We start from the raw sequence: 15,522 nt of genomic DNA, 5'->3' as shown, positions 1-15,522 counted from the left end.
GTGTGTATGCAATTGTGTGTTTCTGTGTATACGTGATTGTGTGTGTGGTGTATACAGTCTCAAGACTTCAGCATGCGTGTGTGTGTGTGTGCGTGCGCGCGTGCGCCCACACGCGTGTAGGTTAGTAAATCCCATCTCAGCTACAAAGGTGGATGGGGAAACCAGAGTGGGGAGGGGACTCTTTGCCTCGCTGCCTCCATGGTGGGGCACTTTGATTGCTGCCTGCTCTGTGGAGACTGCAATTGGCTGGGCAGGTGGGGGATTAAATTGCTTCCAATTACGAGGGAGTGGATGGTGAGCTGTGAGACCAGAGGAATGGTGTGTGCATGCCAGGCTCTGCCAACCACAGTAGGATTAAACAGTCCCGTGTGTGCAGACAGCCCCTGTGTGGGTGTGTGTGCACGGGAAAGCCTTTGTCTATATGTTCTGTGTCTGTGTGTGGCTATAAGGGCCTGTGAGAATGCACAAGCAGGTCTGCATCGTGTAGGATTGGGAGGCCATAGATATGTCCCTGTGTGTCCATCGATGTGGCGGTCACTGTCCCTGTGTGGGTCTGCTCGCACGCATCTGGAAGATGTGTGTGAGTTGTGGTTTCTGTGTGTCCCCGTGGCTGTGAGCATGAGTATATACGCATGTGATTCTTTGTGTGTGAGGGTTCTGCCTGAGTGTCTTTGTGTATGTGCCTTCATGTATATGGGAGGGTCTCAGGGGTTTTCTCTGAGTAGAGAGTCTGTGAGGATGTGTATATATGTGTATGTTTGTGTGTGTGTGTGGTTAAATGTGAAGTTCTGAGAGAATCGACCAGTAAGAAAGAAGAAGAAGGGAGAAAACTATGCCCCATTCCAGCTTGTGGTCAGGGTCCCAAGGCCTCCTCCCTCAGACTGTACAAGCTTCCACCAAAGGACGGAAGTCCCACATGGCCCCTGTTAAAGAGCCTGTGAGCCCGGTGTCTCTGGTGCTGTCTGGTGCCGAGGCTGGCATGGCGGATGCTTCATATGTTGAAGTCCTAAACCGCAGTACTTCAGAATGTGTCCTTATTTGGAAATAGGGTCATTGCAGATGTGATTAGCTAAGAGGAGGTCATCCTGGAGTCGGGTGGACCCCTAATCCAGTATGATTAGTATCCTTATAAATAGGGGAAATTTGGACAGGGAGACAGACATGCACGGAGGGGAGAAGACAGCCATCTACCAGCCAAGGAGAGAGGCCTCTCTCTCACGGATCCTTCCCTCACATAGCCTCACGTACCTGGGCCTCACCTAGGCCCACACACCCACACGCTAGGAACCAACGCTACTGGCACCTGCATTTCTGACACCCGTCCTCCGGCACTGTGAGATGATACATTTCCGTCGTTTACACCACCCAGCTTCTAGTGCCTTGTTACAGCGGCCCTAGCAAACAGATCTGGGGATGTGAAGCGTTAAAAGCGCTTCTCCTGGGACTTCCCTGGTGGTCCAGTGGCTAAGACTCTGTGCTCCCAACGCAGGGGGGCCCCCGGTTCGATCCCTGGTCAGGGAACTAGATCCCACATACCACAACTAAGAGATCACATGCCACAGCTAAAGATCCCACATGCTGCAAGGAAGATCCCACACGCGGCACCAAAGATCCCGCGTGCCACAACTAAGACCCGGCGCCACCAAAGAAATAAATAAATACACCTTTTAAAAAAGCGCTTCTCCGATATCTCTTCTGTTTCCTGCAGACCCATTTCACAGGCGCCCGTGCTGTAATCAGCAGGCTAGCCCACATCTTCGCTCTGCCCGGTGGAATCCACTCAGCTCCCTCTAGTGCTAAGCACACTGCCCTCAAGGCCTCAGGGCATCAGTCCCTCCTCTGGGCTAGACAACCTCACCTCTGTCCCTTTCCCAATCCCTCCCTTGTTCCCAGATCTCAGCTTCATCTAAACTCTCCTGGCAAGGCTGGGCTTCATCACCTTTCCGAGAGCAAGCGTATCTTTTTCTCCCCATTTTCCCCCTCTCCCCACGTGGCTCTGTGTTCTGCATACAGCAGGTGCCACTAAAGGTCTCAGTGAGGGGTCCCAGGGTTTCAGCCTCTTTCTCGGTTTGGAGTGGGAAAGAGGACTCATCCCCACCACTCCTTCACCCAAGCCAAGTCCCCAAGGTGGCTGCTTGAGTGCTAGCCATCTCAGCTGTGTTCAGCCAGCAGAAAGGAGAAAGGAGCAGGAAAAAGAGGCTAAAAGCATGGGTCAACAGTCTTTTAAGGAGGTGTTCCCAGAAGCTGCCACTTAACAATTCTGCTTAGATTGTGTTGACTATGACTCAGTCCATGCAGTACATAGTTGTGACGGAGACGGGGAAATGCGGTCCTTGTGATAGAGGGCCATGTGCCCGGCTGAAAATTGGGGGTTTTCTGATTAAGGAAGAAGGTGAGAATGTGAGCTCCTCATCTCTTCACTGGTCTCGTTCTCTTCTCTCACCCTCTACTCTACCCTGGACAGAGCAAGCTAGGGCGATCCCTCTAAAATGCAAATCCATACACAGTGTTGACAGATTTGGCAAATAAAAAGACAGGATTCCCAGTTAAATGTGAATTTCAGATAAACAATGACACATGTTTTATTATAAGTATGGCCTGTGTAATATTTAGGACATACTGATACTAGGACAACTATTTGTTATTTATCTGAAATTCAAATACCACTGGGCACCCTGTAGTTTATCTGTCAACCCTTTCCATACACCTTTCATGGTTCTCCATTGTTCTTGGGAAAAGGCCCAAGCTCTTTGGAAGGGTTTACTGGGCCCTTTACAATCTGTCCTCCAACTGACCTGTCCAGGCCCAGTGATTCCTGGACAAGCCTGGCACTACTACCGTGTCTCCCAGCCTTCAAGTCTTTGCTTAAGTTGTTTCATCAGCCTGGAATGCCCTGCTCTATCTGAGAAGCCTCATGCAGCCAGGAGGGGACCATGGCCTCTGTATCTCTGCATTCCTGGGACGTGGTAGGGGGGGAGAAATTATTTGATAAATGAAACGACAAGACCAAGCCTACCTAGCAAATGAGGGGCACGTTTGCAGCAGCTGCCTGGACTCATTATTCCCTCCCAGTGCTCTCTGCACCCAGCTGGCTCATGTGGGCCCAACGCTGGGATCTCTGTCTCCGGGGCCTTCATTTTCCACAAGCCCATGTCGGAGCGCAATGTCCCCAGCATTCAGGGGGTTAAGCCAGCCTTGGAGACGGGAGCTGTAGCCCAGGGAGTCCTTTCTGACAATAAAGCTAATGAATCCCTCCTTGCCGTTTTCTCTCGCACAATAACATTTAATCATCGTTTGCACAGCAGATGAGAAGTTTGCAGCAGATGCAGTTCTGCGTGAGTGGTGATTTCTGTGAGTGGGCACCATTCCTGCTGTCCCCAGCACACCTGACAATCTGGGGCTGGGACGTGCTGCTTCCCAGAGTGGGTGTGTGTGCTCCCACGTGCCAGGGCTCTGACCCCACACACGTGTGGGAGACGGGCTTCGGAGGCACGTGTCTGTCTGTGTGCATGATTGGGTGTGGAGTTAGACACATGTGGCACGGCCGTGGGTGAGCCGTGGTGGGCCAGCCTGAAGGCGCATGTGAACAGAGGTGGTTAGGTACCTGAGGACAGGTGGTGTGAAAGTGGAGGTACACACATGTAGGCAGGCAGATGTGCGGGGGTACGTACCATTGCATGTGTGTGTGTCCTTGGTGCAGATCCAAGCGCTTACTGGAGGATGCCTGTGTGTTGAGATGCTTGTGAGTGATCGTGTGTATTATGTACACACAGACCTATGTGCTCACACGTGCAGACACACCTCTGGGCACTATGCAGTTAGATTGTAACCAACGGTTCCCGAGGCTATGTATGCATGCTTTCCCGTGCACGCATACAAATGTGCATTTGCATTATGAATGCACGCGTGGAGCTATGAGCTCATGTGACCAGGCACATGGGAGGGGATATGCATATGTGTACCATGTACCTGCCTGGAAGTGTCTGGAGATACACATATGTTCATGAATGTGTATATGTGCACGCCTGAATGAGGAAATGTGTTGGCTCCTGGAAGGGTAACAGTGGACACACACGTACATGCATGTAAGAGAACACAGCTATGGAAGGCTGTGTACAAATTTTGTGTACAAGTGTCAGTGCATATGTGAGAGTGCCTCTAGTACGTGCATAGAGTGCGGGCACGTGACCACATCTGCAGACCTGCAGGGGTATGCTCTATGTGCATGGCTGCAAGCATGTGTGTGTCTGCAACGCACACCCAGCTAGCAACATGTCTGAAGGTAGACACGTGCCTGTGTTGTGTGCTGGCGTGAGTACATGGGCGCACTCGTACCGCCTTGTGCACGCACTGAAGCGTGAACCCTCTTGCCTCCGATTGAGGGCTGGCAGGGTTACATTTTCCAAAGGCTCAGCGGCCAGTGACAGAGCTGGCCTGAGAGCGCTGGCTGGCAGGAGGTAAGTGGAGCTGCTGATTCGTGACCCGGGGGTGGGCAGTCATGACGGCTGGCTGACAGATGCAGCGCTTAGCCGCCCCGTGACAGCAGCCAGCTCTCTGAGCCGCCTGAAGCAGGAGGTGGGAGGTTAGTTCTTGACCTGTGTGCTCTGCGCTGCCTTCCCACTTCTCCGGCGCGTGCCCACATCCACGTGCAGACACACACATGTTGGGACATACCAGAGACGCAGACCCGGGCTTGGACTCCACCTTGCTGCCCAGCTCTGCCATCTGTCTCAAGTGCCTCCCCTTCTCACCACCTGCTTCTCTCCCCTCCCCACACTCTCCCAGAAACTCCACTCAGAATCCAAGCTGCCCTGGTTCCGCTCAGAATTGTGGTGGGGTGCGTGTGAAATGGTCCCAGCCCTTATACGCTCTGTATCCCAGAGCTAGTCCCTCTCCAGTTGTGAGCCCTGGGTTCCTCATCTATAAACCCAGGAGCCCTGGGTTCCTCATCTATAAATCATCTATAAAATGGGGCTAATGATGTACCTGTTTAAAATTAAACAAGGCCACTTAAATAAAGCGCTAAACACAGTAAACAAAGAGTCCACCTTGCATGGGTTTTACCTGTATTAGTACTAATTACATACAGGGCTTAGAACAGTGCCTGGCACGCAGCAAGCGCCATGTATGGGCGCTGTCATCATCCTTATTACCATCATTGCCACTGTCATTAACATCCCTGCTTCTAAAACTCTTGGCCAATTATATATCGATTCTTGCTCATGACCCTGACTGCTCTTCTATCCCGTGCTGACGACAGTGATCGAGATGATGACAATAAAAGGGAAATTCTTTTCTTTTCATTTTCTCAGATGCCTTGAAAGGGGGGGCAGACACGGGAAAGGGAAGGTTCTTTGTTTTCTGAGCTCCGTGATAGAGTCGGGTGTGCCCAATTAGAGCCTGGAGCTGGGGTGGCTGTGCTCTGCGTAACACAGGGAGAGGAAACGGAGCTTGTGGGGGAAATTGGTGGCAACCAACGAGGGCGATGGTTAAAGTCTGTGTACGCTACAACCAGGCCCTTGTCTGTGACCCCAAACCATCAGAAAAGTGTACAAAGCTCACGAAATGCTTGGCATTAGTGGACACCTTGTGGAACCCAGAGAAGGGGCCGGACTCACGTATTTCACTCCTGGGTTGGCTCAGGGCCCAGTGGAGAAGGCAAATGCAGGTGCAGGAGCTGGAAGCAGAGGGGATAAGGGAACGTGATCTATCCCTCCATCCCCACCCCACTATGAGCAGAAATCACGGGGAGGCTTGAGGACTCCCACAGGCTGTAGAATGTGGCGGTGAGTGAAGTTCTCCCAGGGCACAGGCGGGGACATCAGATACTCCCAGGCCACATGTCCAATGCTTCCTTTGTGCCAGGCACTGTGAGTGCTGCAGACGCTGTAGGTTCTGGGGGCCAGAGCGCTCCCATTAAATCTTGGCATCTCCACTTATTAGCTGTTTGATCTTGGCAAGTTACTTAACCTCTCTGTGCCTCACTTTCTGACCTATAAAATGAGGGCTACCTCACTGGGCTGGTGAGGGATTAAAAGAGTTAATTCACGTGAAGTGCTTAGAGCAGTGCCTGGCGTGTGGGAAATGCTCGGTAAGTGTCAGTGGTTATTTCTGCATTTTATCCTCGCTGCAACCCTATGGTGTAGGTGTTCTAGTGGGTGCACTTTTTGGATAAGAAAACAGAGGCACAGAGAGCGTAAAACACTTGTCTGAAGTCACACAGCTGGAAAACGGAAGAGCCAGAGGCTCAGAAGGTGACTCTGGATGAATAATGTTTTTTTATTTCTGTAAGCTCTTTAACCCTGTGTGACCTTGAGAAAGTCATTCCCCATGTATGGGGTTTGGACAAGATGTTCAGGGGTTTTTGTGACTCTGTATTTGTTCGTCCCTCTGGACACATCACCTGCCTGTAATCGCCTTCTCGGCAGGGTCAGAGTCTGTCAAGGCAACGGGCATATGTGGAAGGAACAGAGACTTGGAATCAGAGGTCCTGTGTTATCCCAGCTCTGTCCCCTACCAGCTGGGTGACCTTGAGCCCGTCACTTTACTCCTCTGGGTCTGGGTCTCAGTTTCCCTGTCTACAATGGAGATGGCAATAACCAACCTGAGAATAGTTGGGATTCTGTACGTGAGAGCTGGGCACACATGGGTGAGAGAGGGGATCACACATCACCCCAGTGGTCCCCGAATTACAATACCCATTCATATCATGAGCTACAGGAACCGTGGGTTAAGGCTCCTATATGCATGAGGGTCCTGATGTGTCCCCACTTGGGCTAACCACACTAACCCCCTATCCCTCAGGGGACTTTAGGAGACATGGTCAAGTTGAACAAAGCATCCTTTCTTAGCCTGGCCTTAAAGGTCTCTTCGCAACCCACCTCCAAGCAGCCTTCCCTGCTCACATCTCACTATTCCTCCTCCCAGTGGTCCAGCTCTGGGGACCACACACTACTCCTGAAGCTGCCACATGCTTCCTGCTGCCCCCCTGTCCCCAGCCTTTGAGGATGCTCTACTTTCTGCCTGGAATGTCTTGCTCGCTTGGCCATCTCGTACATCTCATACTCATTCTTCAAGATCCAGTTGGAGTCACCTCCTCTGGAAATTATTCAATCTTTCTTCGGTGTTTCCAGGATCTTTTTCTGTTAATTCTGCTACAACTCTTACCCAATGCATTGTTATTGGCTGCTTCTGGCCCCCTGACTCCTGCCCCAACCCAGGTTGGAAGTTACTGGAAGGCAGGAACTACTCACGCTCTGTGTAACCTTGCACGGGTTACTACTCTCTGAACCTCAGTTTCCTCACCTGTGAACTGGGGCTGACAGTATCTTAGGTGAGATAATACAGGCAAGGCACTCAGGACATAATGACTATCTCCGGATCGGTCACACTGGACCTTGGCAAATGTGGAGGGAATGAATGAATGCTCCCTGGGAGGGTAAGAGAATAAGGCAAATGAGCATTTATTTATTGAGCACTTTCAATGTGGCAGGAAGGCACTGGGATCGGAGCTTAACATTCTTTATCTCCTTTAAGTCTCTTAACATCCTTTAAGGTAGGGGCTATCATTAGCCCCATTTTACAGATGAGGAAACTGAGGCTTCAGCAGTTGAGAACCTTGATGAAGGATGCTCACCTAGCAGGAGCTGGAATTCACAGCCAATCAATGTAGAATGAATTCATCACTTGGGTGTGGGGCAGGAGGACAAATAACCTGTATCTTATAATCCAATGGTTTCAGAGCTGGAGGCTCTTAGTGGTGACTTAGCCCTGGGGTTCTTAACTTGGGTCCATGGATGGGGAAACTGCTGGGTTCCCAGAACAAACAGATAAGGTCCCCATCACACTCAGTGGCTTCTGACCCTTCCATCTCCCATCAACCCTCCCACTTCATCCAAGTCCTGGAGCTGCCCACCTTGTCATCTCTTGGTCTGTCATCACACGCCTGCCAGGTGTCCTATTCCAGTGTTGCCTGAGACACCGGAAGGCTCTCCAATTTCTGGGAACGTCCCTATCCCCGACTCAGAGCAGAAGCAACACCAATAGTCAGGTTTTCTATATCCTTGGAGATGTTGGGAAAAGGGGGAGAGAGCTCAGATCCGGGAGGCAGACATGCTGGGCTTCTAATAACAACAAAGATAATAACAGTATCAAAGGCTAACATTTATTGAGCACCTACTATGTGCCAGGCACTGTCCTAACCACTTGACACATACGAAGCCTTTTTATCCTCAAGACTCTTCGAGGTAGGTTCTGCTATTTGCCTCGTTTGACACAGGAGGAAACTGAGGCCCAGAGAAGAGAGGTAACTTGCCCAAGGCCAGGTAGCCGGTAAGTGCTGTGGCTCCACGGTACACAGGCAAGGTGTCCTTGGACAGGTCCCAGCCACTTCTCTGGGTGGCTTTCTCCAACTGTTACCTGCAGGGCCCCACCTCAAGGTTTGTGTGATGACTAAGATGGTCTTTGTACAGGCCCAGCACACAGTAGGCGCTTAGTAAATGAACAGCCCTTCTTTCCTCTTAACGCTGATGGGGCATTCCTGGGCTGGCACTTCTGCAGCATCCTCCCCCCAGCTTCTCCCCTAAGCCAGGAGGGCTCCACACCACCCTCTCTCCCTGTCTAACCCCAGAGCCACGCAGTGCCCGTTCTCGCTGCAGTTTTAATGATGTTGGTCATAATTCCCGCACTTCTGGGCAAAAGCTGCCCAACCCCCCCCCGCCCCCCCGCCCCCCCAGGGGAGGGATGCCGTCGGGGAGTCCGCTGCCCGAACAAGGTCCCCCTCCTGTCCCGCCGCCCTGGGAGGGTTGGGGGAAGGGGGTGAGCAGGGGACGTGCTTTGTCCTGGGGTCCAGTTGGGTCCTGGGCTGCAGGGAGGGCGGGCTAGGAGGCCGGGGCCTCGCCTTCTGGGCGGTGGCCGGCGTAGAGGGCGGCCAGGGGCCGGAAGCGGGGACCCCAGCTGCTGAGATAGGCAAAGTCCTGCTCGGAGCCCGACGAGCCGCTGTGCAGCGAGCTGAGCGAGGCGGCTGGCGAGTCCGCGCCCTCGAAGGCGTAGGTCTGGAAGGCGTCGTAGGGCGGCACCGACAGGTCCCCGTCCGCCAGCGCCACCTTGCGGCTGATGAAGTCCCTGAACACCGAGAAGTCCGGCTCGGGGCTCGGCGGCCCCTGCGGCAGCGAGTGGTGCTCCGAAGGCAGACGGGCCTGCGGGGGGCTCCCCGGGCCCCCGCCCGGGCCCACGCCGCCGCCGCCGCCGCCGCCGCCACCGCCGCCGCCGCCGCCGTCGCCGCCGCCCTTGAGCTCGCCGAAGTCGTAGAGGCTTCGCAGTGCCGACATGTCGTAGGCTTCGGTGTCCTGCTCGCCGCCCCCCTCGTCGTTGTATTTGATGACGTTGTCCCGCATGTCCTCGTCCTCGTCCGAGCTCAGGTGGCTCTTGTGGTGGCGCCTGAGGGTGAGTATCAGCAGCACCAGCACTGTGCGGGAGACAGAAGGGGGCGCGTGAGGGCAGCGCCCCCCCAGGGCAGTCCGGGGACCACCCTTCCCCTCCTCCCCAGCAGAGCTGGCTCAGCCTAAATGCTCATGCAAATTTCCTAGATTTCTGTGCAACAATACCTTTCGCACAGTCAGACCGTAGCTGGCTATCTGGATAGGTAGTGAGCTGCCCATCTTGGGAGGTGTGCAAATCAAGCCTATGCCACCACTGGGGGTGGGGTGGGGACAGAGAGCAGTGTGAAGAGATTTCATGGGTGTTGAGGGCTGGACCCAAACTCTGAGGTCTCCATCCTTAACTCTATGAAGAGATACATCCCCTTGAGGTCTCTGGGTGCTGGGGGGTGGCGATGGGAATGGGGCAGCTGAGGTCTGGGGGGAGTGAAGTGTCCTTGACCCTGACCTCTCTTTCACCCTTGCCCTCCTCTGTCCACTCCAGAAGCCCTGAACACCCTATTCGCCCTCTGGGTCTCTGGTCCAGATATCTCCTGCAGGAGCCCTTCCCTGAGAGCTCAAGGCCGGGTTCAGGATATCACCTCCAAGCTCCCCTGATGAGGGGTTCCTCTCTATCCCCTGGTTCGGACCCTGGACCAGCATCAGCATCTCCTGGGAACTTATTAGAAATGCAAATTCTCAGGTCCTGTCCTAGATCTACTGGGTGGGGCCCAGCAGTCTGTTTCAATAAGGCCTGCAGGTAATGCCCAGGCAGCTCAGGTTTGAAAGTCACTGCTCATTCATAGCACAGACCTGCCATGTTAAGATGTCAGTCTCACTCCGCCTCAAAATACACACTGTGAACTGCCCTCGGGGACCTGGGGAACGTTCCCCGAGAGTGGTGCCTGGCATGCAGTAAGCAAGAGAACCATGCTTGTTGAATGATTGACTGAATGAAGAATTGGATGGAGACCTGGGTGATGCAAGGATGAGCAGATCTTTTTGGCTTTCTTCACTTGCCTTCCAGGACTCTGCATACTCTTCTTCCTCCCACCTCACTGATAACTCGTTCTCAACCTTATAAGCAAGCTTCTCTTCTCCTCTCCTCTCTGACTTCTTAACATCAGATGTCCCAGGACTCAGTCCTTGGTCTTTTTTCCACACCCCCTCTCTTGTCGCTTTCCTTGTCTCGTGGCTTTAAATTCCATTTAGAGGCTGACAACTCCCATATTGCAGCCTCCAGCCTGGACTTCTCCCCTGAAATCTAGATTGTACATCCAGTTTCCTCTCTAGCAAGTCCCCGGGGTTGACCAGGAGAATCTCAAACTTAATGTGTCCAAATTTGCAAGGATAATCTTTCCCCCTTCCCACCCTCAGTCTCCCAGTCTCAGCGATGGCAACCCCAAGTTTCCAGTTACTCAGGGCTTTTTGTATCTTTCTTTCACTGATGAATCCCAGTGCCTAGAATAATTTAGCACATGGGTGGTGGTACTCACTGGACGGATAAATTAGGAACCGATGAGCAAATGAGAGAATTAAATGGATAGGTGGGTGGATGGATGGACAGACGTGTGTTGGGTATCCTCTCAGGCACTGGATTCTTCTTGCAGCTCCAAACAGCTCAGGCCAGGCCAGTGGGCAGAACCAGCTGCGAGGGCCATGGGGCAGGGTGCTGGCTCACGACCTAACAAGGTGGATCATGACCGGGAAGGAGGTGGGATCCAGGGGCAGGTTGGGAGGGAGGAAAGGTGTCAGGAGAGAAGTGGGAAAGATGGATGGTCGGCTTCTGAAGCTGGAGGCCGGGAGCTGCGGAGGGGGGTGCCCGTGAGAGCAGATGGTGGGAAGCGCGGGCGGCAGGAGACAGATGTGCCAGGCCTGATCAGTGATTCTGCCCGTCACCTTTAGAGCACTGATGTGCACTTTCTTCGTTTGTGGGCAATTAGGCAGAAATTTGTTTGCACTGCCTCGGAAAATGAAACCGCTGTAAAGTGCATCCTCTGGAAAAAGGGTTTCTGAGCCACGGGCTGGGGAGTGGAGGGGGGGGGGCCTCCCAGCTAGGAGGGGCCTGCCCAGGACCTCCGCAGGTCCCAGGGGTGGGTGGTGAGGCGTGGGAGGCAGCTGAATCTCCCAGGGAACTGAGCAAACCTGGGACCTGCCATCTGGCCCTCCCTGGAGTTCCTCCAGCTCTGACTGTTGTCCAGTAGTCAGGACTGAGGTGAGGCCTTTCTGCTTTAACAGTGAGAGGCGGCATTGCGGCCACCTGAATCCAGTTTAGCTCCTGAAAAAATTGACCTCTTCCCCGGGGACACTCTGGGGGCTTCAACTGGCTGCTGGTGGAACTGATACCTGAGTAGATTTTTTGCCCCCTCCCCAAGTGTCTTACGGTTTTACTCCAGCTGCCTCAAAGTCTTGCCCCCAGTTTAGACTCCCAGCAGGTGGAGTAGTTAAAGGAGCAGGGAACACAGGGTGAAAAGACCTGATTTCAAGTCAGAAGATGAACTGGGTCCCCTTTTGCAAGCCACTTAACGACTCTGAGCCTCAGTTTTGTCATCTAAAAAATGGGGATGATACATCTGGCTGAGGGGTTGCGAGGTTCCCAAGAGCCCTTTTTTTACTAAAAGTACTAAAGACTAAAATAGGACAATAGACATGAGAGAATGTTAGAAAATAGGCTTGGTTTTTCAAAATTAGAGAGACTTTGGGCCATGTAGAGGGTTGGCCAGCATGAACTTAGTCTCAGCTGGGGGCTGACACCTTCTGGAGTTGGTGGTAGGGCTGCTCCGTACTTAGGAGACTTCTCGTAGGAGCTGCAGGTTAGAACCTGGACATCAATCGAGCCAGCCCTTCCTAGGATGGGGACGGAAAGTGAGACCCCCATGGAGGCACCTCAGGAAGGACATCCAGGGCCCAAGGATGGGGGCCAGTCGGGCTGGGGGGGGCTGGCTCTTGGTGGACTTACCGACCAGGATGAGGACACAGACCAAGAGGGCGATGAGGGCTCCAGGGCTGAGGGAGGTGGCCACGACAAAGGCCGTGGTGTTGCAGGACTGGATGGCGCCGGAGCTGTCGCAGCCACAGATGCGGATGGTGAGCGTCCCCGTGCTGCTCAGCGTGGGTGGCCCACTGTCCACCACCAGGATGGGCAGGAAGAACACGTCCTGCTCCTGCCGGTTGAAGCCCATGTGCTGCGTGTGCACCGCGGCTGTATTGTCTGCTTCGAAGAAACGGAGTGGTGTGTGACTTGGGTTCGGCCTCCCCCGTCCCAGTCACCTCCCAATTCCACCTCGGGATTTCCCTCACTCTGCCCCCAGCTACTGTCTCCCAGCTGACCCATGGGTCTATTCCCTGATCTCCTAAAATTCTGTGACCGACTCTCCCCAAATTCTGCCCCCAGCTGCCTGAAGGTCCTGTCCCCAGCCATAGAGCCCTCAGTTCTGTCCTTAGCTGTCCTAAGCTTCTATTCCCAGCTGTCTCAAAATTCTGTTTTCAGCTATTCCAAGATTTTGTCCCCAGTGGTGCCGAGGTCCTGTCCCCGGCTATATCAAGAAAATTGTTTTTGCCTTTTGTCTCAACAGCCTTTTTTTCTCTCAGATTCCACCCCAGCTGTCCAATGCATCCTGATCCTGGGGTCCTGTGGTCCTTGGGTTGTGGCTTCCTGGGCACTGACAAGCTCTGGGTCATCAGAGAAGACGGGGAACACGGGCTGGCACCTGCCTTTGGCCGAGGCATGGTTCTGTCAGGAGTCTCTTTAAGAGCTGAGCCTGGAGGGCCGGGGGCATGCCCCTTGGGGCCTGATGGGGACGCCCCAGGGTACCAAGGTCACCTCACCGGTCTCCTTCCTTTTGATGCATAATGGCCAGAGGGAACAGTGAACTCACATGAGTCATACTCATCGCACTGCTTTGGCCTCGTGCTGGGAGTGCCAGTCAGGAGTCGGGGGGTCGGTGCAGAGCAGGGGCTCCCCCGCCCCGGTGACTCCTCCACACCTCTCCTGCATGGGCCAGGCCATCACTGACCCTCTGTCATTCTGGTGGCTGCCAATGCGGTAGTCGAGAAGTACTCAGAGCCCAGCTCCCTGCTGCTCCCATCCTTGACAGCCAGCTCCACAAAAGGGGTCCCGCTTCCCGCTGGGGGCCCAGGCCTCCCTCCTGAGTCCTTCTCTCTGCCCTCGCAGGCTTCAGGCTGGTCTCCCTGACCTCAGACTTTGACAGCCTGGGTCCCTTCCCCAGCTTTGCGGTCCCAGTTAACTCAGCCTCTTCCCCGCAGCCCCCAATTCAGTGCGCCTGCCTGGCCTTCCCCATCATGAACACAATGCAGGAAGAAGAGCCCTTGGAAGGGCCGACTCGTGACCTTGGGCACACCTGTGAAGTGGACTGGAGGTCCAGCTGAAACAAGACTGGTCATGGGTTAAAGCTCATGTGATGGGCACATAGGAGTTCATTGTGTTATTTTATCTACTTGCATACATCTTTGAAAGTTTCCATTAAAATGTTAATAACTAATGCTGAGTTGGTCATTTACCAGCTTGGGAAACTCATTTAGCTTCCCTGGATCTCAGTTTCCTCATCCGAAATGGAGGAAAATAGCATCACGTAGGTGTGAGGATTAAACAGTGTAATTAGCACATAACCCTTAGAACAGTTCCTAACACGTAGAAATGCTGCGTGAATGCTGGTTGTTAATGCCCCACCCCCACGTGCTACACCCCACGCCCGCGCTCTGTCTAGGCTGCCCTGCCTTTTTTCACTAAGTTCCTGCTAGCTGGAACACCCTCTCCACTTTCTTGCCTGGGCGAATTCCTCATCCGTCATGCTCCAGCTAAATGTCACCTCTTTTCTGTGGCCTCCTTTCTACGCTTCCCTGGGAAGGAAGGATTTATGGCTTCCCCCTCCCTGCTCTGACTGTGCAGGCGCCACGCACACTTCTGTTACAGCACTTGTCATGCTGTGTTAAGGTAGCGTGTGCCTGTCTCTTCCCTGGCACTGAGCCAGCCTTGAAGAATGATGCTTGAATGAACCACATCTTTTAGGGTAACTGGTGGTCCTGGGTCAGCTCCTCAAGCTCCGGCTTGAACTCTAGCCCTCCTGCCAAAGGGTGAGTCAACCGAGCTGTGACAACATCTGCCTTCCCCTGGGAAAGAAAGGCTCAAGGGCAAGATGAGGAAAAGAAGGAACGGCGTGGGGCTCCTTTGCACTGGCCGCATACTTCTTATGTATCGAGGACTGGGTAGATACTTTAAATACCTAGAAATGTTTAATCCTCACAACCACCAAGAGTTGTAACATTATTCCCATTTTACATACATGGACGTTGAGGCTCAGAGAGAAGGGACTTGTCTGAATTTATCCCGTGAATTGGTGGCATAGCTACCGTTTCCAGCCACCCATCGAATCCTCCGTCCATCCATCCATCCATCCAATAAATCTTTATTGAGTAACTACTCTGTGCTTGGCACCATGCTAGTCATGGGGGGTGGGGAATAATGGGGAGCTAAATCAACCATAGTCCTGGATCTGGCCTTGTATTCTGATGCGAGGGACAAAGGTTAATCAAATAAGCTCACAATTTAGTGTACAATTGCAAACCATGGTGAGTGCTAAGAAGGAAAAGTATAGGAAGAGCATCTAACAGAGGATCTGACCAGTCTGGGGGATCAGGGAGAACTTTTTGGAAGAAATGATATTATTGTGAGCCCTGAACAATGAATTCTAGGGGAGGGAATAGTCCATGCAAAAAGGTCCTGAGGTTAGAAGAGGCATAGGAACTCAGGGAACTGAGAGCAGTCCTTTGCGGCTGGAGGGATAAGGATGATGACTAGAGTGAGTCAAGGAGAGGCTGGAGGGGGAGGCAGGGGCTCATAATAGCAAGTCTTAGAGGCCATGGTAAGGAATTGGGTGATTTTCTTAAAGGCAACAGGAGGCCATCGATTGATGGGCAAAGAAGCAACCTAGTGGCATATCATCCCTCTATTCAATAGCGAATACTAATTAAACACCCTCTACAGGTCAGGATTATTCTAGCCCCTGAGGATACAGCAGTGAACAAGACAGACATGGTCCCTGCCTTTGCTAAGCCTACCTTCTAAGCAAGGGAGCCTCTAATCTAA

At 53.2% G+C, this 15,522-nt stretch overlaps 1 protein-coding gene across 2 annotated transcripts in view; it reads right to left on the bottom strand.

The window, feature by feature from the left end:
- Positions 1–2,564: 2,564 nt before the first annotated feature.
- The window catches only part of CDH22 (cadherin 22), a 132,122-nt gene continuing 119,164 nt past the window's right edge, over positions 2,565–15,522 (bottom strand). Inside the window, exons 11-12 of one of the 2 annotated variants that reach the window (XM_049698851.1) lie at positions 12,376–12,630; positions 2,565–9,466 (exon numbers count right to left, since the gene is read on the bottom strand). In XM_049698851.1, coding sequence (XP_049554808.1) covers positions 8,880–9,466; positions 12,376–12,630 — 842 coding nt within the window. In that variant the 3' untranslated portion in view covers positions 2,565–8,879. The remainder of the gene's footprint in view (positions 9,467–12,375; positions 12,631–15,522) is intronic. The other variant, XM_033433841.2, reaches the window with a different exon arrangement.

The sequence above is a fragment of the Orcinus orca genome, chromosome 16 (assembly GCF_937001465.1).
Source record: "Orcinus orca chromosome 16, mOrcOrc1.1, whole genome shotgun sequence".
Lineage (NCBI taxonomy): Eukaryota > Metazoa > Chordata > Mammalia > Artiodactyla > Delphinidae > Orcinus > Orcinus orca.
The sequence above is the reverse complement of the archived record's forward strand: the minus strand, read 5'-3'. Positions and strand labels throughout refer to the sequence as shown.